The sequence below is a fragment of the Oncorhynchus gorbuscha genome, unplaced genomic scaffold (genome assembly GCF_021184085.1).
Source record: "Oncorhynchus gorbuscha isolate QuinsamMale2020 ecotype Even-year unplaced genomic scaffold, OgorEven_v1.0 Un_scaffold_640, whole genome shotgun sequence".
NCBI classification, from domain to species: Eukaryota; Metazoa; Chordata; class Actinopteri; order Salmoniformes; family Salmonidae; genus Oncorhynchus; species Oncorhynchus gorbuscha.
This window is the reverse complement of record NW_025745749.1, coordinates 220325-243608: the sequence shown is the minus strand read 5'-3', so window position 1 is coordinate 243608 and position 23284 is coordinate 220325. Positions and strand designations below refer to the sequence as shown.

The following is a 23284-nucleotide window of genomic DNA, read 5'->3' as shown; positions in this document are numbered from 1 at the left end:
ATAATTATAATTTATCAGTGATTACAGAATATAATTATAATTTATTAGTGACTACAGAATATAATTATAATTTATTAGTGATTACAGAATATAATTATAATTTATTAGTGATTACAGAATATAATTATAATTTATCAGTGATTACAGAATATAATTATAATTTATCAGTGATTACAGAATATAATTATAATTTATTAGTGACTACAGAATATAATTATAATTTATTAGTGATTACAGAATATAATTATAATTTATCAGTGATTACAGAATATAATTATAATTTATCAGTGACTACAGAATATAATTATAATTTATCAGTGATTACAGAATATAATTATAATTTATCAGTGATTACAGAATATAATTATAATTTATCAGTGACTACAGAATATAATTATAATTTATTAGTGATTACAGAATATAATTATAATTTATTAGTGATTACAGAATATAATTATAATTTATCAGTGATTACAGAATATAATTATAATTTATCAGTGATTACAGAATATAATTATAATTTATTAGTGATTACAGAATATAATTATAATTTATTAGTGATTACAGAATATAATTATAATTTATCAGTGATTACAGAATATAATTATAATTTATCAGTGATTACAGAATATAATTATAATTTATTAGTGATTACAGAATATAATTATAATTTATTAGTGATTACAGAATATAATTATAATTTATTAGTGATTACAGAATATAATTATAATTTATTAGTGATTACAGAATATAATTATAATTTATTAGTGATTACAGAATATAATTATAATTTATCATTGATTACAGAATATAATTATAATTTATCAGTGATTACAGAATATAATTATAATTTATCAGTGATTACAGAATATAATTATAATTTATTAGTGATTACAGAATATAATTATAATTTATTAGTGATTACAGAATATAATTATAATTTATCAGTGATTACAGAATATAATTATAATTTATCAGTGATTACAGAATATAATTATAATTTATTAGTGATTACAGAATATAATTATAATTTATTAGTGATTACAGAATATAATTATAATTTATTAGTGATTACAGAATATAATTATAATTTATTAGTGATTACAGAATATAATTATAATTTATCAGTGATTACAGAATATAATTATAATTTATCAGTGATTACAGAATATAATTATAATTTATCAGTGATTACAGAATATAATTATAATTTATTAGTGATTACAGAATATAATTATAATTTATCAGTGATTACAGAATATAATTATAATTTATCAGTGATTACAGAATATAATTATAATTTATCAGTGATTACAGAATATAATTATAATTTATCAGTGATTACAGAATATAATTATAATTTATCAGTGATTACAGAATATAATTATAATTTATCAGTGATTACAGAATATAATTATAATTTATTAGTGATTACAGAATATAATTATAATTTATCAGTGATTACAGAATATAATTATAATTTATTAGTGATTACAGAATATAATTATAATTTATTAGTGATTACAGAATATAATTATAATTTATTAGTGATTACAGAATATAATTATAATTTATTAGTGATTACAGAATATAATTATAATTTATCAGTGATTACAGAATATAATTATAATTTATCAGTGATTACAGAATATAATTATAATTTATCAGTGATTACAGAATATAATTATAATTTATTAGTGATTACAGAATATAATTATAATTTATTGTATGCTTATACACTTCTCAAATGTTTGTTGAACTTGTTATGCACTATTTATGATGACAATGTTTAGTTCACAAATGGATCGAGCACGTTCTCTTTTATAAACTTTACTTCTCAGCACAAATAAGATTCCTAGATTACAACATTTTTCTCTGCTAACTGTTAGAAGTGGAAGTGAGGATGTTCTTTTTAAGATCAGCCAAGTAGAGACAAGAGAACATGTCCCTGTCCCCGTCTCTGTCCCTGTCCCTGTCTCTGTCTCTGTCTCTGTCCCTGTCCCTGTCTCTGTCCCTGTCTCCGTCTCTGTCCCTGTCCCCGTCTCTGTCCCTGTCCCCGTCTTTGTCCCTGTCTCTGTCCCTGTCCCTGTCTCTGTCCCTGTCCCTGTCTCTGTCCCTGTCTCTGTCCCTGTCTCTGTCCCTGTCTCTGTCCCTGTCTCTGTCCCTGTCCCTGTCCCTGTCCCTGTCTCTGTCCCTGTCCCTGTCCCTGTCCCCGTCCCTGTCTCTGTCCCTGTCTCTGTCCCTGTCTCTGTCCCTGTCCCCTTCTCTGTCCCTGTCTCTGTCCCTGTCCCTGTCTCTGTCCCTGTACCCGTCTCTGTCCCTGTCTCTGTCCCCGTCTCTGTCCCTGTCCCCGTCTCTGTCCCTGTCCCCGTCTCTGTCCCTGTCCCCGTCTCTGTTTCTTGTCCCCGTCTCTGTCCCTGTCTCTGTCCCTGTCTCTGTCCCTGTCCCCTTCTCTGTCCCTGTCTCTGTCCCTGTCCCTGTCCCCATCTCTGTCTCTGTCCCTGTCTCTGTCCCTGTCCCTGTCCCCGTCTCTGTCCCTGTCTCTGTCCCTGTCCCTGTCTCTGTCCCTGTCCCCTTCTCTGTCCCTGTCTCTGTCCCTGTATCTGTCCCTGTCCCCTTCTCTGTCCCTGTCTCTGTCCCTGTCCCTGTCTCTGTCTCTGTCTCTGTCTCTGTCTCTGTCCCTGTCCCTGTCCCCGTCTCTGTCCCTGTCCCTGTCTCTGTCCCTGTCCCTGTCTCTGTCCCTGTCTCTGTCTCTGTCCCTGTCTCTGTCCCTATCTCTGTCCCTGTCCCCTTCTCTGTCCCTGTCCCTGTCTCTGTCTCTGTCTCTGTCTCTGTCTCTGTCCCTGTCCCTGTCCCCGTCTCTGTCCCTGTCCCTGTCTCTGTCCCTGTCCCTGTCTCTGTCCCTGTCCCTGTCTCTGTCTCTGTCCCTGTCTCTGTCCCTGTCTCTGTCCCTGTCCCCTTCTCTGTCCCTGTCTCTGTCCCTGTCCCCATCTCTGTCTCTGTCTCTGTCTCTGTCCCTGTCCTGTCTCCTGCTCTCTTCTCTCTCTCACCACTGTCCCAGTAACATTCTGTTACAGACCCTACAAAACCCATCATCTTGCCTGTCTCTGTCCCTGTCCCCGTCTCTGTCTCTGTCCCTGTCTCTGTCCCTGTCCCTGTCTCTGTCCCTGTCTCTGTCCCTGTCCCCTTCTCTGTCCCTGTATCTGTCCCTGTCCCCTTCTCTGTCCCTGTCTCTGTCCCTGTCTCTGTCTCTGTCTCTGTCTCTGTCTCTGTCTCTGTCTCTGTCTCTGTCTCTGTCTCTGTCCCTGTCCCTGTCCCTGTCCCCATCTCTGTCCCTGTCCCTGTCCCTGTCCCTGTCTCTGTCCCTGTCCCTGTCCCTGTCCCTGTCTCTGTCCCTGTCTCTGTCCCTGTCTCTGTCCCTGTCCCCTTCTCTGTCCCTGTCTCTGTCCCTGTCTCTGTCCCTGTCCCCTTCTCTGTCCCTGTCTCTGTCCCTGTCCCTGTCTCTGTCTCTGTCTCTGTCTCTGTCTCTGTCTCTGTCTCTGTCCCTGTCTCTGTCTCTGTCCCTGTCCCCATCTCTGTCCCTGTCCCTGTCTCTGTCCCTGTCCCCGAGAGTTCATCAATGACTCTTTAAGCCTCTCTGCCTTTCTTTCACTCCTCTCACTCTTTTGTCTCTGTCCCTGTCCCCGTCTCTCTCCCCGCTACTCTCTCCTCTTCCATCCTATCATCTCTTCCCTCCGCTCAAACCTTCTCCCACCTATCTCCTGTCCCTGTCCCTGTCCCTGTCTCTGTCTCTGTCCCTGTCTCTGTCCCTGACTACTTTGCAATTTCCTGTGAACTCTCTTCTCTCTCTCTCAGTGTTTGGTCTACATAGTCCTTCGTGAAAAGACGAAAGGTCTCCACAAAGGAAAATGTATTTCATGTTAACCACAGTCCTTCACCTTGGCTCAACCTCCTCATCACCTACACACTGTGCTTACAGATGGAATGTGCTTTGTCAGTAACATTCTGTTAGAGAACAGACCCTTAACACAAACCCACATCATCTTGCCTGTTGTCTCCTAGGTTACCGATTTACTCTGAGCACAGTATAGAAAAACAGAAGTTCAGAACACTTTGCCGATCTCCGAAAACGTGATGAAAAGGGATAGAAACATCTCTGCACCACTGCACCACTGCACCACTGCACCACTGCACCACTGCACCACTTACATACAAACATTTTGTGGATACTTCGTCAATTTAGCAGTCCACTTTCAAGTCTTAGTGTCACATGCACAACAAGTACAGGGAAATGTATTTCTTAAACTCAAAACCAAAACAATGTGATAATCAATATTAATGTATTACTCGGTCCCAGTCTCAAATCTCTGGAAGAATTTAAACAGGTTTCCCCCAAGAATTTCCCTGTATTAAGCGCCATACATCATTCCTTCATTTCTGACCAGTTTCCCAGTCCCCTTCATTTCTGACCAGATGATAAACACCCCCACAGCATGATGCTGCCACCACCATGCTTCACTGTGGGGATGGTATTCTCAGGGTGATGGGAGGTGTTGGGTTTGCGCCAGATATAGCATTTTCCTTGATGGCCAAAAAGCTCAATTTTAGTCTCATCTGACTCAGGGGTCTCTGTCATCTCAGTTCCATATGTTTGGGGAGTCTCCCACATGCCTTTTGATGAACACCAAACGTGTTTGTTTATTATTTTTCTTTAAGCCATGGCTTTTTTTCTGGCCACTCTTCCATAAAACCCATCTCTGTGGAGTGTACGGCTTGTAGTGGTCCTATGGACAGATACGCCAATCTCCGCTGTGGAGCTTAGCGGCTCCTTCAGGGTTATCTTTGGTCTCTTTGCTGCCTCTCTGATTAATGACCTCCTTGCCTGGTCCGTGAGTTTAGGTGGGCGGCCCTCTCATGGCAGGTTTGTTGTGGTGCCACATTCTTTCAATTTTTTAATAATGGATTTAATGGTGCTACGTGGGATGTTCAAAGTTTGTGATGTTTTTATATAACCCGGATCTGTACTTCTCCACAACTTTGCCCCTGACCTGTTTGGAGAGCTCCTGGGTATTCATGGTGTCGTTTGCTTGGCCCCTTGTTTAGTGGGGGGGTTATTTGCATCTTATTTAGGGCTTTATAGCAAAGGGGGTGAATACATATGCACCTACAAATTTTCATTTTTTTTTAAAAACAAGTTATTTTTTTCATTTCACTTCACCAATTTGGACTATTTTGTGTCCATTACATGAAATCCAAATAAAAATAATTTAAATTACAGGTTGTAACGCAACAAAATAGGAAAAAACGCCAAGGGGGATGAATACTTTTGCAAGGCACTATGTGTGTGGGCGAGTGGGTGTGTAGAGTCAGTATAAATGTAGGAGTGAGAAGATAATGGAGTGAGTGTTTGTGTGTGTAGTGTGCAGGGCCCTGTGAGTGGGCAGGGCCCTGTGAGTGGGCAGGGCCCTGTGAGTGGGCAGGGCCCTGTGAGTGGGCAGGGCCCTGTGAGTGGGCAGGGCCCTGTGAGTGTGCAGGGCCCTGTGAGTGGGCAGGGCCCTGTGAGTGGGCAGGGCCCTGTGAGTGGGCAGGGCCCTGTGAGTGGGCAGGGCCCTGTGAGTGGGCAGGGCCCTGTGAGTGGGCAGGGCCCTGTGTGTATGCAGGGCCCTGTGAGTGGGCAGGGCCCTGTGAGTGTTTGTGTGTGTGTAGTGTGCAGGGCCCTGTGAGTGGGCAGGGCCCTGTGAGTGGGCAGGGCCCTGTGAGTGTGCAGGGCCCTGTGAGTGTGCAGGGCCCTGTGAGTGTGCAGGGCCCTGTGAGTGGGCAGGGCCCTGTGAGTGTGCAGGGCCCTGTGAGTGTGCAGGGCCCTGTGAGTGCAGGGCCCTGTGAGGGGGCCCTGTGAGTGTGCAGGGCCCTGTGAGTGGGCAGGGCCCTGTGAGTGTGCAGGGCCCTGTGAGTGGGCAGGGCCCTGTGAGTGGGCAGGGCCCTGTGAGTGGGCAGGGCCCTGTGAGTGGGCAGGGCCCTGTGAGTGGGCAGGGCCCTGTGAGTGGGCAGGGCCCTGTGAGTGGGCAGGGCCCTGTGAGTGGGCAGGGCCCTGTGAGTGGGCAGGGCCCTGTGAGTGGGCAGGTCCCTGTGAGTGGGCAGGGCCCTGTGAGTGGGCAGGGCCCTGTGAGTGGGCAGGGCCCTGTGAGTGGGCAGGGCCCTGTGAGTGGGCATAGAGAGTGCCAAGATGTAAATAAAAGGTCAATGAAGATCCAAGGTAAACTCGGTCTGTGGCAGCAGAGAAAATAGTCTATGGCTTGAGTGGTTGGAGTCTTTGACGATTTTCCAGGCCTTCTTTTCACACTGCCTGATAGATGTCCTGGATGACTGGGAGAGCGGCCCCAGTACTGTACTGGGCTGTACACACAACCCTCTGTTGCACCATGCGATCGAGGCCGGTGCTGTTGCCAAGCAGTGATGCAGCCAGTCAATATCAGTGGTAACCAAGCAGTGATCCAGCCAGTCAATATCAGTGGTAACCAAGCAGTGATACAGAGAGAGACAGACAGAGAGAGACAGAGAGAGAGATACAAAGACAGACAGACAGACAGACAGACAGACAGACAGACAGACAGACAGACAGACAGACAGACAGACAGACAGACAGACAGACAGACAGACAGACAGACAGACAGACAGACAGACAGACAGACAGACAGACAGACAGACAGACAGAGACAAAGACAGAAACAAACAGACAGATAGACAGAGACAGACAACAGAGAGACAGACAGACAGAGCGACAGACAGACAGACAGACAGACAGACAGACAGACAGACAGACAGACAGACAGACAGACAGACAGACAGACAGACAGACAGACAGACAGACAGACAGACAGACAGACAGACAGACGGACAGACAGATAGACGGATAGACAGACAGAGAGTGGATAAAGGATGTAAGTGTTGGGAACATTCTTACCCAGGCTAAAGCCATGATGCCCAGGGCGAAGAGGGACGGTCCCAGGAGGTTCCACAGGCCATGACGGTCCAACTGGAGAGCCATGGAGAGAGTCATGGCCCCGAGTAAATACAGCACCTGGAGAACGAGGGAGAGGGTTAAACCGACAGACGACAGACAGACAGACAGACAGACAGACAGACAGACAGACAGACAGACAGACAGACAGACAGACAGACAGACAGACAGACAGACAGACAGACAGACAGACAGACAGACAGACAGACAGACAGACAGACAGACAGACAGACAGACAGACAGACAGACAGACAGACAGACAGACAGACAGACAGACAGACAGACAGACAGACAGAGATGATAGAGAGGGTTATTTTATTTATTTATTTCACCTTTATTTAACCAGGTAGGCAAGTTGAGAACAAGTTCTCATTTACAACTGTGACCTGGCCAAGATAAAGCAAAGCACTTCGACACATACAACAACACAGAGTTACACATGGAGTAAAACAAACATACAGTCAATAATACAGTAGAAAAAATAAGTCTATATACAATGTGAGCAAATCAGGTGAGAAGGGAGGTAAAGGCAAAAAAGGCCATGGTGGCAAAGTACATACAATATAGCAAGTAAAACACTGGAATGGTAGATTTGCAGTGGAAGAATGTGCAAAGTAGAGATAGAAATAATGGGGTGCAAAGGAGCAAAATAAATAAATACAGTAGGGGGAGAGGTAGTTGTTTGGGCTAAATTATAGATGGGCTATGTACAGGTGCAGTAATCTGTGAGCTGCTCTGACAGCTGGTGCTTAAAGCTAGTGAGGGAGATAAGTGTTTCTAGTTTCAGAGATTGTTGTAGTTCGTTCCAGTGATTTGCAGCAGAGAACTGGAAGGAGAGGCGGCCAAAGAAAGAATTGGTTTTGGGGGAGACTAGAGAGATATACCTGCTGGAGCGTGTGCTACAGGTGGGAGATGCTATGGTGACCAGCGAGCTGAGATAAGGGGGGCTCTTTACCTAGCAGGGTCTTGTAGATGACATGGAGCCAGTGGGTTTGGCGACAAGTATGAAGCGAGGGCCAGCCAACGAGAGCGTACAGGTCGCAATGGTGGGTAGTATATGGGGCTTTGGTGACAAAACATTTACATTTACATTTACATTTAAGTCATTTAGCAGACGCTCTTATCCAGAGCGACTTACAAATTGGTGCATTCACCTTATGACATCCAGTGGGACAGTCACTTAACAATAGTGCATCTAAAACTTAGGGGGGGTGGGGTGAGAGGGATTACTTAACCTATCCTAGGTATTCCTTAAAGAGGTGGGGTTTCAGGTGTCTCCGGAAGGTGGTGATTGACTCCGCTGTCCTGGCGTCGTGAGGGAGTTTGTTCCACCATTGGGGGGCCAGGGCAGCGAACAGTTTTGACTGGGCTGAGCGGGAGCTGTACTTCCTCAGTGGTAGGGAGGCGAGCAGGCCAGAGGTGGATGAACGCAGTGCCCTTGTTTGGGTGTAGGGCCTGATCAGAGCCTGGAGGTACTGAGGTGCCGTTCCCCTCACAGCTCCGTAGGCAAGCACCATGGTGGCACTGTGATAACTGGATCCAGTTTATTGAGTAGGGTATTGGAGGCTATTTTGTAAATTACATCGCCGAAGTCGAGGATCGGTAGGATGGACAGTTTTACAAGGGCATGTTTGGCAGCATGAGTGAAGGATGCTTTGTTGCGAAATAGGAATCTAATTCTAGATTTAATTTTGGATTGGAGATGCTTAATGTGAGTCTGGAAGGAGAGTTTACAGTCTAACCAGACACCTAGGTATTTGTAGTTGTCCACATATTCTAAGTCAGAACCGTCCAGAGTAGTGATGTTGGACAGGCGGGTAGGTGCAGGTAGCGATCGGTTGAAGAGCATGCATTTAGTTTTACTTGTATTTAAGAGCAATTGGAGGCCACAGAATGAGAGTGGTATGGCATTGAAGCTCGTCTGGAGGGTTGTTAACACAGTGTCCAAAGAAGGGCCAGAGTTATACAGAATGGTGTCGTCTGCGTAGAGGTGGATCAGAGACTCACCAGCAGCAAGAGCAACATCATTGATGTATACTGAGAAGAGAGTCGGCCCAAGAATTGAATCCTGTGGCACCCCCATAGAGACTGCCAGAGGTCCGGACAACAGGCCCTCCGATTTGACACACTGAACTCTGTCAGAGTCATCTACAAGTCCATGCTAGGTAAAGCTCCGCCTTATCTCAGTTCACTGGTCACGATGGCAACACCCACCCGTAGCACGCGCTCCAGTAGGTGTATCTCACTGATCATCTCTAAAGCCAACACCTCATTTGGCCGCCTTTCCTTCCAGTTCTCTGCTGCCTGTGACTGGAATGAATTGCAAAAATCGCTGAAGTTGGAGACTTTTATCTCCCTCACCAACTTCAAACATCAGCTATCCGAGCAGCTAACCAATCGCTGCAGCTGTACATAGTCTATCGGTAAATAGCCCACCCATTTTTACCTACCTCATCCCCACACTGTTTTTATTTATTTTACTTTTATGCTCTTTTGCGCACTAGTATCTCTACCTGTACATGACCATCTGATCATTTATCACTCCAGTGTTAATCTGCTAAATTGTAATTATTCGCCTACCTCCTCATGCCTTTTGCACATAATGTAAATAGACTCTTTTTTTTCTTTTTTTTTCTACTGTGTTATTGACTTGTTAATTGTTTACTCCATGTGTAACTCTGTGTTGTCTGTTCACATTGCTATGCTTTATCTTGGCCAGGTCGCAGTTACAAATGAGAACTTGTTCTCAACTAGCCTACCTGGTTAAATAAAGGTGTTCTCAACTAGCCTACCTGGTTAAATAAAGGTGTTCTCAACTAGCCTACCTGGTTAAATAAAGGTGTTCTCAACTAGCCTACCTGGTTAAATAAAGGTGTTCTCAACTAGCCTACCTGGTTAAATAAAGGTGTTCTCAACTAGCCTACCTGGTTAAATAAAGGTGTTCTCAACTAGCCTACCTGGTTAAATAAAGGTGTTCTCAACTGGCCTACCTGGTTAAACAAAGGTGTTCTCAACTAGCCTACCTGGTTAAATAAAGGTGTTCTCAACTAGCCTACCTGGTTAAATAAAGGTGTTCTCAACTAGCCTACCTGGTTAAATAAAGGTGTTCTCAACTGGCCTACCTGGTTAAATAAAGGTGTTCTCAACTAGCCTACCTGGTTAAATAAAGGTGTTCTCAACTAGCCTACCTGGTTAAATAAAGGTTTCTCAACTAGCCTACCTGGTTAAATAAAGGTGTTCTCAACTAGCCTACCTGGTTAAATAAAGGTGTTCTCAACTAGCCTACCTGGTTAAATAAAGGTGTTCTCAACTAGCCTACCTGGTTAAATAAAGGTGTTCTCAACTAGCCTACCTGGTTAAATAAAGGTGTTCTCAACTAGCCTACCTGGTTAAATAAAGGTGTTCTCAACTAGCCTACCTGGTTAAATAAAGGTGTTCTCAACTAGCCTACCTGGTTAAATAAAGGTGTTCTCAACCTGGTTAAACAAAGGTGTTCTCAACTAGCCTACCTGGTTAAATAAAGGTGTTCTCAACTAGCCTACCTGGTTAAATAAAGGTGTTCTCAACTAGCCTACCTGGTTAAATAAAGGTGTTCTCAACTAGCCTACCTGGTTAAATAAAGGTGTTCTCAACTAGCCTACCTGGTTAAATAAAGGTGTTCTCAACTAGCCTACCTGGTTAAATAAAGGTGTTCTCAACTAGCCTACCTGGTTAAATAAAGGTGTTCTCAACTAGCCTACCTGGTTAAACAAAGGTGTTCTCAACTGGCCTACCTGGTTAAATAAAGGTGTTCTCAACTAGCCTACCTGGTTAAATAAAGGTGTTCTCAACTAGCCTACCTGGTTAAATAAAGGTGTTCTCAACTAGCCTACCTGGTTAAATAAAGGTGTTCTCAACTAGCCTACCTGGTTAAATAAAGGTGTTCTCAACTAGCCTACCTGGTTAAATAAAGGTGTTCTCAACTAGCCTACCTGGTTAAATAAAGGTGTTCTCAACTAGCCTACCTGGTTAAATAAAGGTGTTCTCAACTAGCCTACCTGGTTAAATAAAGGTGTTCTCAACTAGCCTACCTGGTTAAATAAAGGTGTTCTCAACTAGCCTACCTGGTTAAATAAAGGTGTTCTCAACTGGCCTACCTGGTTAAATAAAGGTGAAATAAAATAAAAATAAAAAGAGAAGTAGTTGGTCATTTGAGAAACCAAGGCTGTCGAGTCTGCCGATGAGGATGTGGTGATTGACAGAGTTGAAAGCCTTGGCCTCGTCAATGAAGACGGCTGCACAGTACTGTATTTTATCGATGGCCGTTATGATATCGTTTAGGACCTTGAGCGTGGCTATGGTGCACCCATGACCAGCTCAGAAACCAGATTGCACAATGGAGAAGGTACGGTGGGATTCGAAATGGTCAGTGATCTGTTTAACTTTTCTAACTGCCTGTGTATATTGGTTTCTAGCTTCCCTGAAAAGTTGCATATCATGGGGGCTGTTTGATGCTAATGCAGAACGCCATAGGATGTTTTTGTGTTGGTTAAGGGCAGTCAGGTCTGGATAGAACCAAGGGCTATATCTGTTCCTGGTTCTAAATTTCTTGAATGGGGCCTGTTTATTTAAGATGTTGGGGAAAGCATTTAAAAAAAATATCCAGGCGTCCTCTACCGACGGGAAGAGGTCAACATCCTTCCAGGATAACCCAGCCAGGTCCATTAGAAAGGGATGAGGTCAACATCCTTCCAGGATACCCCAGCCAGGTCAATTAGAAAGGGATGAGGTCAACATCCTTCCAGGATACCCGGGCCAGGTCCATTAGAAAGGGATGAGGTCAACATCCTTCCAGGATACCTGGGCCAGGTCCATTAGAAAGGGATGAGGTCAACATCCTTCCAGGATACCCCAGCCAGGTCCATTAGAAAGGGATGAGGTCAACATCCTTCCAGGATACCCGGGCCATGTCCATTAGAAAGGGATGAGGTCAACATCCTTCCAGGATACCTGGGCCAGGTTCATTAGAAAGGGATGAGGTCAACATCCTTCCAGGATACCTGGGCCAGGTCCATTAGAAAGGGATGAGGTCAACATCCTTCCAGGATACCCCAGCCAGGTCCATTAGAAAGGGATGAGGTCAACATCCTTCCAGGATACCCCAGCCAGGTCTATTAGAAAGGGATGAGGTCAACATCCTTCCAGGATACCCCAGCCAGGTCCATTAGAAAGGGATGAGGTCAACATCCTTCCAGGATACCCCAGCCAGGTCCATTAGAAAGGGATGAGGTCAACATCCTTCCAGGATACCCGGGCCAGGTCCATTAGAAAGGGATGAGGTCAACATCCTTCCAGGATACCTGGGCCAGGTTCATTAGAAAGGGATGAGGTCAACATCCTTCCAGGATACCTGGGCCAGGTCCATTAGAAAGGGATGAGGTCAACATCCTTCCAGGATACCCCAGCCAGGTCCATTAGAAAGGGATGAGGTCAACATCCTTCCAGGATACCCCAGCCAGGTCCATGAGAAAGGGATGAGGTCAACATCCTTCCAGGATACCCCAGCCAGGTTCATTAGAAAGGGATGAGGTCAACATCCTTCCAGAATACCCCAGCCAGGTCGATTAGAAAGGGATGAGGTCAACATCCTTCCAGGATACCCCAGCCAGGTCCATTAGAAAGGGATGAGGTCAACATCCTTCCAGGATACCCCAGCCAGGTCCATTAGAAAGGCTTGATGAAGTGTTTTACGGTGTGTTTGACAGTGATTAGTACCAGTGATGAGTTTGACCGCTGACCCATTACAGATGCAGTCAATGAGGCAGTGATCGCTGAGATCAGAGAGGTGTATTTAGCGGGCTGGTTAGGATGATATCTTTCAATTTCAGCCGCTGCCATTTCCGGTCACAACTTGCAGACTTGTTTAGTGTTGCTGTGCGTTTTGTTGCCAACCTATTTTGCTACCTGACAACTTTACGGTTTTTACTTTTTAATTACCGTTTATATTTTATTTTTTCCCCTCAACTTTTTCACTCCGGACGCTTTATCTGGACATGGTTCGTCAGGACTTCCAACAGCCGAAGCTAAGGAGTAACATTAACATGATGCCACCTAGTTGCAGTCACTGTACTCATAATATACAGGAGAACGATCGCCTTACGGTGAGGATAGCTGTGCTACAAGCTCAGTGTAGGAAAGGATGAAACAGTGTCTGTGCCACCAGTAAGTACAGATAGTAACGTTAGTATAAATCCCCTCGCACAGTCCCCGCAGCCGGACAGCTTTCTCATGGCTTCTGGTAGGAAATGCTGTAGGAATGCTCAACCGGTGTCGCTCATTCAGCCGACAGAAACTTTCAACCGGTTCTCCCCATTAAGCAGCGAGTCGGAGTCAGAAGCCGAGCCTTCTCTTGTCTCTACTCCTCCCGTTACGGGGTCTGAGACGCCGAAGCTTCCCACCATTAGCTCTGACAAATTTAAAACTCTAGTCATTGGCGACTCCATTACCCGCAGTATTAGACTTAAAACGAATCATCCAGCGATCATACACTGTTTACCAGGGGGCAGGGCTACCGACGTTAAGGCTAATCTGATGATGGTGCTGGCTAAAGCTAAAACTGCCGAGTGTAGAGAGTATAAAGATATTGTTATCCACGTCGACACCAACGATGTTAGGATGAAACAGTCAGAGATCACCAAGTGCAACATAGCTTCAGCGTGTAAATCAGCTAGAAAGATGTGTCGGCATCGAGTAATTGTCCCTGGCCCCCTCCCAGTTAGGGGGAGTGATGAGCTCTACAGCAGAGTCTCACAACTCAATCGCTGGTTGAAAACTGTTTTCTGCCCCTCCAAAAGATAAAATTTGTAGATAATTGGCCCTCTTTCTGGGACTCACCCACAAACAGGACCAAGCATGACCTGCTGCGGAGTGACGGACTCCATCCTAGCTGGAGGGGTGCTCTCATCTTATCAACCAACATAGACATGGCTCTAACTCCTCTAGCTCCACAATGAAATAGGGTGCAGGCCAGGCAGCAGGCTGTTAGCCAGCCTGCCAGCATAGTGGAGTCTGCCACTAGCACAGTCAGTGTAGTCAGCTCAGCTATCACCATTGAGACCGTGTCTGTGCCTCGACCTAGGTTGGGCAAAACTAAACATGGCGGTGTTCGCCTTAGCAATCTCACTAGGATAAAGACCTCCTCCATTCCTGCCATTATTGAAAGAGATCAAGATACCGCACATCTCAAAATAGGGCTACTTAATGTTAGATCCCTTACTTCAAAGGCACACCATCACACCATCAGACTGGCTGCACCATCAGGCTGCACCATCAGACTGGCTGCACCATCAGGCTGCACCATCAGACTGGCATCACACCATCAGACTGGCTGCACCATCAGACTGCACCATCAGACTGGCTGCACCATCAGACTGGCTGCACCATCAGGCTGAACCATCAGACTGGCATCACACCATCAGAGTGGCTGCACCATCAGACTGACATCACACCATCAGGCTGCACCATCAGACTGGCTGCACCATCAGACTGGCTGCAGCATCAGGCTGCACCATCAGACTGGCTGCACCATCAGGCTGCACCATCAGACTGGCTGCACCATCAGGCTGGCTGCACCACCAGGCTGCACCATCAGACTGGCATCACACCATCAGACTGGCTGCACCATCAGGCTGCACCATCAGACTGCACCATCAGGCTGCACCATCAGGCTGCACCACCATACTGGCTGCACCATCAGACTAGCTGCACCATCAGACTAGCTGCACCATCAGGCTGCACCATCATACTGGCTGCACCATCAGGCTGCACCATCAGGCTGCACCATCAGACTACACCATCAGGCTGCACCATCATACTGGCTGCACCATCAGGCTGCACCATCAGGCTGCAGCATCAGACTGCACCATCAGGCTGCACCATCAGGCTGCACCATCAGACTGCACCATCATACTGGCTGCACCATCAGGCTGCACCATCAGACTAGCTGCACCATCAGGCTGCACCATCAGGCTGGCTGCACCATCACACTGCACCATCAGGCTGTAGCAGTGGGCAGTTTACATTATACTTCTAGCAGGTGCTGATCACTCACACACACACACACAAAGCGCACACACAAAGCGCACACACAAAGCTCTCCTCCCCTGCCAGTCTGACATGTGTGATTTGATTAGTGGCTGCGTTTTGCACTGCTCAGCAAAATGAAAACCTCTAGAAGACAACAGATGTTTGGTCGGGCACTCTCTCTTTCCCTCTCTCTCTCTCTCTCTCTCAATATTTCTTCATCACTCTCTCCACTTCTCTCCCATTCTCTCCCTTTCTCTCTCTCTCACTTTGTCACTGATTTTGTCTCTGTCAGTGAGACAGAAGGAGAGAGGGATGGAGAGAGGTAGAGCGAGAAGAAGGGAGGAAGTTCCTGCTCGTGTTTACTGTTGAATACAGCAGAATGTCAACAACCAGAGAATAAACGGTGACAAATTACTGACTCCTATATCTTTGTATCAGTTTATCTACTTCTCTCTAATGTGAAGCTGGTTCTACTGTATGTCTCTGTACTGTGTAGATTATCTAATCTGAACAAAAATATGAACACAACATGTAAAGTGTTGGTCCCATGGTTTCATGAGCTGAAATAAAAGATCACAGAAATGTTCCATACTCACTTATTTCTCTTAAATTGTTTTGTTGTGCACAAATGTGTTTACATCCCTGTTAGTGAGCATTTCTGCATTACCAAGATAATCCATCCACCTAACAGCTGTGGCATGTCAAGTAGCTGATTATTATACAGCATGATCATTACAAAGGTGCACCTTGTGCTGGGGACAATAAAAGCCCGATCTAAAATGTTTTGTCACACAACACAATGCCACAGATGTCTCAAGTTGAGGGAGCGTGCAATTGGCATGCTGACTGCAGGAATGTCCACCAGAGCTGTTGAGTTGTCATATAGCTTTCCTGACTGACTGCGTGTATTGGTTCCTGACTTCCCTGAACAGTTGCATATCGCGGGGACTGTTCGATGCTATTGCAGTCCGCCACAGGATGTTTTTGTGCTGGTCGAGGGCAGTCAGGTCTGGAGTGAACCAAGGGCTGTATCTGTTCTTAGTTCTGCATTTTTTGAACGGAGCATGCTTATCTAAAATGGTGAGGAAGTTACTCTTAAAGAATGACCAGGCATCCTTCTGTAGCTCAGTTGGTAGAGCATGGCGCTTGTAACGCCAGGGTAGTGGGTTCGATCCCCGGGACCACCCATACGTAGAATGTATGCACACATGACTGTAAGTTGCTTTGGATAAAAGCGTCTGCTAAATGGCATATATTATTATTATTATATTATTATTATTATATTATATTATTATTATATTATCCTCAACTGACGGGATGAGGTCAATGTCCTTCCAGGATACCCGGGCCAGGTCGATTAGAAAGGCCTGCTCACAGAAGTGTTTTAGGGAACGTTTGACAGTGATGAGGGGTGGTCGTTTGACTGCGGCACCGTATCGGATACAGTCAATGAGGCAGTGGTCGCTGAGATCCTGGTTGAAGACAGCGGAGGTGTATTTGGAGGGCCAGTTGGGCATGTTTGGGATGCTCTGGATCAATGTGTACGACAGAGTGTTCCAGTTCCTGCCAATATCCAGCAACTTCGCACAGAGGAGTGGGACAGCATTCCACAGGCCACAATTAACAGCCTGATCAACTCCATGGGAAGGAGATGTTTCAAGCTGCATGAGGCAAATGGTGGTCACACCAGATACTGACTGGGTTTCTGATCCACTCCCCTACCTTTTTAAAGGTCTCTGTGACCATCAGAGTCATATCTGTATTCCCAGTCATGTGAAATCCATAGATTAGGGCCTAAAATTAGTTCCTTTCAATTGACTGTAACTCGGTTAAATATTTGAAATTGTTGCATGTTGCATTTAGATTTTTGTGTAATATTGTAATTTTGGCCAACAATTGACCTCCTTATTTTGTCATTCAGTTGAACCCCTATTTGATGTCATATGTTTGTTTAGTGTATTTATTGTATATATATTAGTATGAATGTGGAAGATACATTAAAACAACATAGACACACTACTACATAATACACACATTAATAATTTACATCAGTGCCTTAGGAAAGTATTCAGACCCCTTGAATTTTTCCACATCTTGTTACGTTACAGCCTTATTCTAAAATTGATTCAATTGTTTTCCCCCCTCATCAATCTAGACACAATACCCCATAACAACTAAGCAAAAATAGGATTTTAGAAATGTTTGCAAATTTACTAGAAATAAAAAACAGAAATATTACATTTACATGAGTATTCAGACCCTTTGCTCAGTACTTTGTTGAAGCACCTTTGACAGGGATCACAGCCTTGAGTCTGGGGAGTTTATCCCATTATTCTCTGCAGATCCTCTCAAGCTCAGTCAGGATGGATGGAGAGGGTCGCTGCACAGCTATTTTCAGGTCTCTCCAGAGATGTTAAATCAAGTTCAAGTCCGGGCTCTGGTTGGGCAATTCAAGAACATTTAGAGACTTGTCTCAAAGCCACTGGTGTTTTGTCTTGGCTGTGTGCTTAGGGTCCTTGTCCTGTTGGAAGGAGAACCTTCACCCCAGTCTGAGGTCCTGAATGCTCTGGAGCAGGTTTTCATCAAGGATCTCTCTGTACTTTTCTCTGTTCATCTTTCCCTCGATCCTGACTAGTCTCCCAGTCCTTGCTGCTGAAAACATCCCCACAGAATGATGTTGCCACCACCATGCTTCACCGTAGGGATGGTGCCATGTTTCCTCCAGATGTGATGCTTTGCATTCAGGCCAAAGAGTTCAATCTTGGTTTCATCAGACCAGAGAATCTTGTTTCTCATGGTCTGAGAGTCCTGTTGGCGCCTTTTGGCAAACTCCAAGCAGGCTGTCATGTGGCTTTTACTGAAGAGTAGCTTCCGTCTGGCCGCTCTACCATAAAGGCCTGATTGGTGGAGTGCTGCAGAGATAGTTGTCTTTCTGGAAGTTTCTCCCATCTCCACAGAGGAACTCTAGAGCTCTGTCAGAGTGACCATCGGGTTCTTGGTCAAGGCCCTTCTTCCCCGATTGCTCAGTTTGGCCGGGCGACCAGCTCTAGGAAGAGTCTTGGTGGATCCAAACTTCTTCCATTTAAGAATGATGGAGACCACTGTGTTCTTGGAGACCTTTAATGCTGCAGAATGATGGAGGCCACTGTGTTCTTGGGGACCTTCAATGCTGCAGAATGATGGAGGCCACTGTGTTCTTGGGGACCTTCAATGCTGCAGAATGATGGAGGCCACTGTGTTCTTGGGGACCTTCAATGCTGCAGAATGATGGAGGCTACTGTGTTCTTGGGGACCTTCAATGCTGCAGAATGATGGAGGCCACTGTGTTCTTGGGGACCTTCAATGCTGCAGAATGATGGAGGCCATTGTGTTCTGGGGGACCTTCAATGCTGCAGAATGATGGAGGCCACTGTGTTCTTGGGGACCTTCAATGCTGCAGAATGAGGGAGGCCATTGTGTTCTGGGGGACCTTCAATGCTGCAGAATGATGGAGGCCACTGTGTTCTTGGGGACCTTCAATGCTGCAGAATGATGGAGGCCACTGTGTTCTTAGGGACCTTCAATGCTGCAGAATGATGGAGGCCACTGTGTTCTTGGGGACCTTCAATGCTGCAGAATGATGGAGGCCACTGTGTTCTTGGGGACCTTCAATGCTGCAGAATGATGGAGGCCACTGTGTTCTTAGGGACCTTCAATGCTGCAGAATGATGGAGGCCACTGTGTTCTTAGGGACCTTCAATGCTGCAGAATGAGGGAGGACACTGTGTTCTTGGGGACCTTCAATGCTGCAGAATGATGGAGTCCTCTGTGTTCTTAGGGATCTTCAATGCTGCAGAAATGTTTTGGTACCCTTCTCCAGATCTGTGCCTCGACACAATCCTGTCTTGGAGCTCTACGGACAATTCCTTTGACCTCATGGCTTGGTTTTTGGTCTGACATGCACTATCAACTGTGGGACCTTATATAGACAGGTGTGTATCTTTGGTCACATACACATGGTTAGCAGATGTTAATGTGAGTGTAAAGAAAAGCATGTGCTTCTAGTCCCGACACTGCAGTAATATCTAACAAGTAATCTAACAATTCCCCAACAACTACCTACAACACACAAATCTAAAGGAGTGAATGAGAATATGTACATATAAATATATGGATGAGCGATGGCCGTGAGGCATAGGCAAGATGCAGTAGATGGTATAGAGTACAGTATATACATATGAGATGAGCAATGTAGGGTATGTAAACAAGATGCAGTAGATGGTATAGAGTACAGTATATACATATGAGATGAGCAATGTAGGATATGTAAACATGATATAAAATGGCATTGTTTAAGTGACTAGTGATGCATTTATTACATCCAATTTTTTATTATTAAAGTGGCTAGAGATTTGAGTCAGTGTGTTGGCAGCAGTCACTCAATGTTAGTGATGGCTGTTTAACAGTCTGATGGCCTTGGGATAGAAGCTGTTTTTCAGTCTCTCGGTCCCTGCTTTGATGCACCTGTACTGACCTCGCCTTCTGGATGATAGCGGGGTGAACAGGCAGTGGTCGGGTGGTTGTTGTCCTTGATGATCTTTATGGCCTTCCTGTGACATCGGGTGGTGTAGGTGTCCTGGACGGCAGGTAGTTTGCCCCCGGTGATGCGTTGTGCAGACCTCACTACCCTCTGGAGAGCCTTACGGTTGAGGGCGGAGCAGTTTCCGTACCAGGCGGTGATACAGCCCAACAGGATGCTCTCGATTGTGCATCTGTAGAAGTTTGTGAGTGCTTTTGGTGACAAGCCGAATTTCTTCAGCCTCCTGAGGTTGAAGAGGCGCTGCTGCCCCTTCTTCACGATGCTGTCTGTGTGAGTGGACCAATTCAGTTTGTCCATGATGTGTACGCCGAGGAACTTAAAACTTTCCACCTTCTCCACTACTGTCCCATCAATGTGGATAGGGGGGTGTTCCCTCTGCTGTTTCTTGAAGTCCACGATCATCTCCTTTGTTTTGTTGATGTTGAGTGTGAGGTTATTTTCCTGACACCACACTCCCAGGGTCTCGAGCTTAATGACGAGTTTGGAGGGCACTATGCTGTTAAATGCTGAGCTGTAGTCAATGAACAGCGTTCTTACATAGGTATTCCTCTTGTCCAGATGGGTTAGGGCTGTGTGCAGTGTGATGGCGATTGTGCCGTCTGTAGACCTATTGGGGCGGTACGCAAATTGGAGTGGGTCTAGGGTGTCAGGTAGGGTGGAGGTGATATGGTCCTTGACTAGTCTCTCAAAGCACTTGATGACGGAAGTGAGTGCTACTGGGCGATAGTCATTTAGCTCAGTTAACTTAGCTTTCTAGGGAACAGGAACAATGTTGGCCGTCTTGCAGCATGTGGGGACAGCAGACTGGGATAAGGATTGATTGAATATGTCCGTAAACACACCAGCCAGCTGGTCTGTGCATGCTCTGAGGACGTGCCTGGGGATGCCGTCTGGGCCGGCAGCCTTGCAAGGGTTAACACGTTTAAATATTTTACTCATGTTGGCTGCGGTGAAGGAGAGCCCGCAGGTTTTGGTAGCAGGCCGTGTCAGTGGCACTGTATTGTTCTTAAAGCGAGCAAAGAAGTTGTTTAGTTTGTCTGGGAGCAAGACGTCGGTATCCACGACGGGGCTGGGATTGTTTTGTAATCCGTGATTGATTGTAGACCCTGCCACATACATCTTGTGTCTGAGCAGTTGAATTGTGACTCTACATTGTCTCTATACTGACGCTTAGCTTGTTTGATTGCCTTACGGAGGGAATAGTTACACTGTTTGTATTCGGTCATGTTTCCGGTCGCCTTGCCCTGAATAAAAACAGTGGTTTGCGCTTTCAGTTTTGCGTGAATGCTGCCATCAATCCATAGTCACCGTGGGTACAACATCACCAATGCACTTGCTAATAAACTCGCTCACCGAATCAGCATATACATCAATGTTGTTGTTCGACGCTAGAACATATCCCAGTCCACGTGATCGAAGCAATCTTGAAGCGTTTAATCAGGTTGGTCAGACCAGCGTTGAACAGACCTGAGCACGGGCGTTTTTTAGTTTCTGTCTATAGGCTGGGAGCAACAAAATGGAGTCATGGTCAGATTTGCCAAAAAAGAGGGCGAGGGAGGGCTTTGTATGCATCACGGAAGTAACAAGAATTGCCAGCCCGGGTCGGCATTCGATATGCTGATAAAAATGAGCGAGCCTTGTTTTCAGATTAGCTTTGTTAAAATCCCCAGATACATTAAATGCAGCCTCAGGATATGTGGTTTCCAGTTTACATAGAGTTCAATGAAGTTCTTTCAGGGCCGTCGAGGTGTCTGCTTGGGGGGATGTACACGACTGTGATTATAATCGAAGGGAATTCTCTTGGTAGATAATGTGGTCGGCATTTGATTGTAAGGAATTCTAGGTCAGGTGAACACAAGGACTTGAGTTCCTGTGTGTTGTTATGATCACACCACAACTTGTTAATCATAAGGCATACACCCCCGCCCTTCTTCTTACCAGAGAGATGTTTGTTTCTGTCGGCGCGATGCATGAAGAAACCGGGTGGCTGTACTGAATCTGATAACGTATCCAGAGTGAGCCATGTTTCTGTGAAACAGAGAACGTTACAGTCTCTGATGTCTCTCTGGAAGGCAACCCTTGTTCGAATTTCATCTACCTTGTTGTCTAGAGATTGTCACGAGACTGGACATTGGCGAGTAGTATACTCGGGAGTGGTGAGCAATGAGCCCGTCTACGGAGCCTGACCAGAAGACCGCTCCGTCTGCCCCTTCTGCGGCGCCGTTGTTTTGGGTCGCCTACTGGGATCTGATCCATTGTTCTGGGTGGTGGACCAAACAGAGGATCTGCTTCGGGAAAGTCGTATTCCTGGTCGTAATTTTGGTAAGTTGACGTTGCTCTTATATCCTGTAGTTCTTCCCGGCTGTATGAAGTAAGACTTAAGATTTTCTGGGGTAACAATGTATGAAATCATACATAAAAAAACTAAATACTGCTTCTTGAGAACATGAAGCGAGGCGACCATCTCTGTCGGCGCCATCCTTGTGCACAATTTTGAGTCTCATAGCAAAGCATCTGAATACTTATATAAGTAAGGTATTTCTGTTTTTAAATTTTTAATACTAACCTGTTTAATGATAGATTTGAGCCTGGGCATAGAGTTGGATAGAGCACTAACCTGTTTAATGATAGATTTGAGCCTGGGCATAGAGTTGGATAGAGCACTAACCTGTTTGATGATAGACTTGAACCTGGGCATAGAGTTGGATAGAGCACTAACCTGTTTGATGATAGACTTGAGCCGGGCCATAGAGATGACGGTGACCCAGACAGACATGAGGGAACCCAGAAAGTCACAGAACTGGAGAACATCGTATTCCATGATACAAAACACCACGATACCAGGCTGGTCACACGCATGGTAGAACTGAAATTATACACAATATATAACATTAAATACTGTAGCATTGTAGAACTAGAATAGAACACAGTTAAGAAAATAATAAAACGGTAGAACTGGAATAAATAAAATACATTCATAAAAATAAGGATGATAATGTGAAGTATTCAGTTTTGAAAACATGGAGTGTGTATTGTTCACATGCTTTTCTATCCCATAATGAGCAGGCCATGAATGGGGAACCTGGCACCATCCCTATGGTGAAGCATGGTGGTGGTAGAGAGCCTTGTAGTGAATAACTGTATATCTTCATGTTGGGTTAATATCAGTAATATTTTTCATGTCGGTGTTCCATTACACCAGTGTTCATTTCATTTCATCAATAATAACTTTTTTTCTTTAATAAAACTAATTACGATAACGAAACAAATTGCTTTTCATTTTTGTTGACGAAAATTGTAACGAGACAAAAATTCCAAGTGAGACTAATGGACAATTTCTAATCAGCCAGGACATGATGTTGCTTCTCATCAGCCAGGACACGATGTTGCTTCTCATCAGCCAGGACACGATGTTGCTTCTAATCAGCCAGGACACGATGTTGCTTCTAATCAGCCAGGACATGATGTTGCTTCTTATCAGCCAGGACACGATGTTGCTTCTAATCAGCCAGGACATGATGTTGCTTCTAATCAGCCAGGACATGATGTTGCTTCTAATCAGCCAGGACATGATGTTGCTTCTAATCAGCCAGGACATGATGTTGCTTCTAATCAGCCAGGAC

At 45.1% G+C, this 23284-nt stretch overlaps 1 protein-coding gene across 2 annotated transcripts in view; it reads right to left on the bottom strand.

Moving 5' to 3' along the window:
- The window catches only part of tmem8b (transmembrane protein 8B), a 197274-nt gene that overhangs the window by 5780 nt on the left and 168210 nt on the right, over nucleotides 1-23284 (bottom strand). For both annotated transcript variants that reach the window (XM_046335000.1, XM_046335001.1), the window contains 2 exons: nucleotides 22381-22527; nucleotides 6962-7078 (listed from right to left, as the gene is read on the bottom strand). In XM_046335000.1, coding sequence (XP_046190956.1) covers nucleotides 6962-7078; nucleotides 22381-22527 — 264 coding nt within the window. The remainder of the gene's footprint in view (nucleotides 1-6961; nucleotides 7079-22380; nucleotides 22528-23284) is intronic.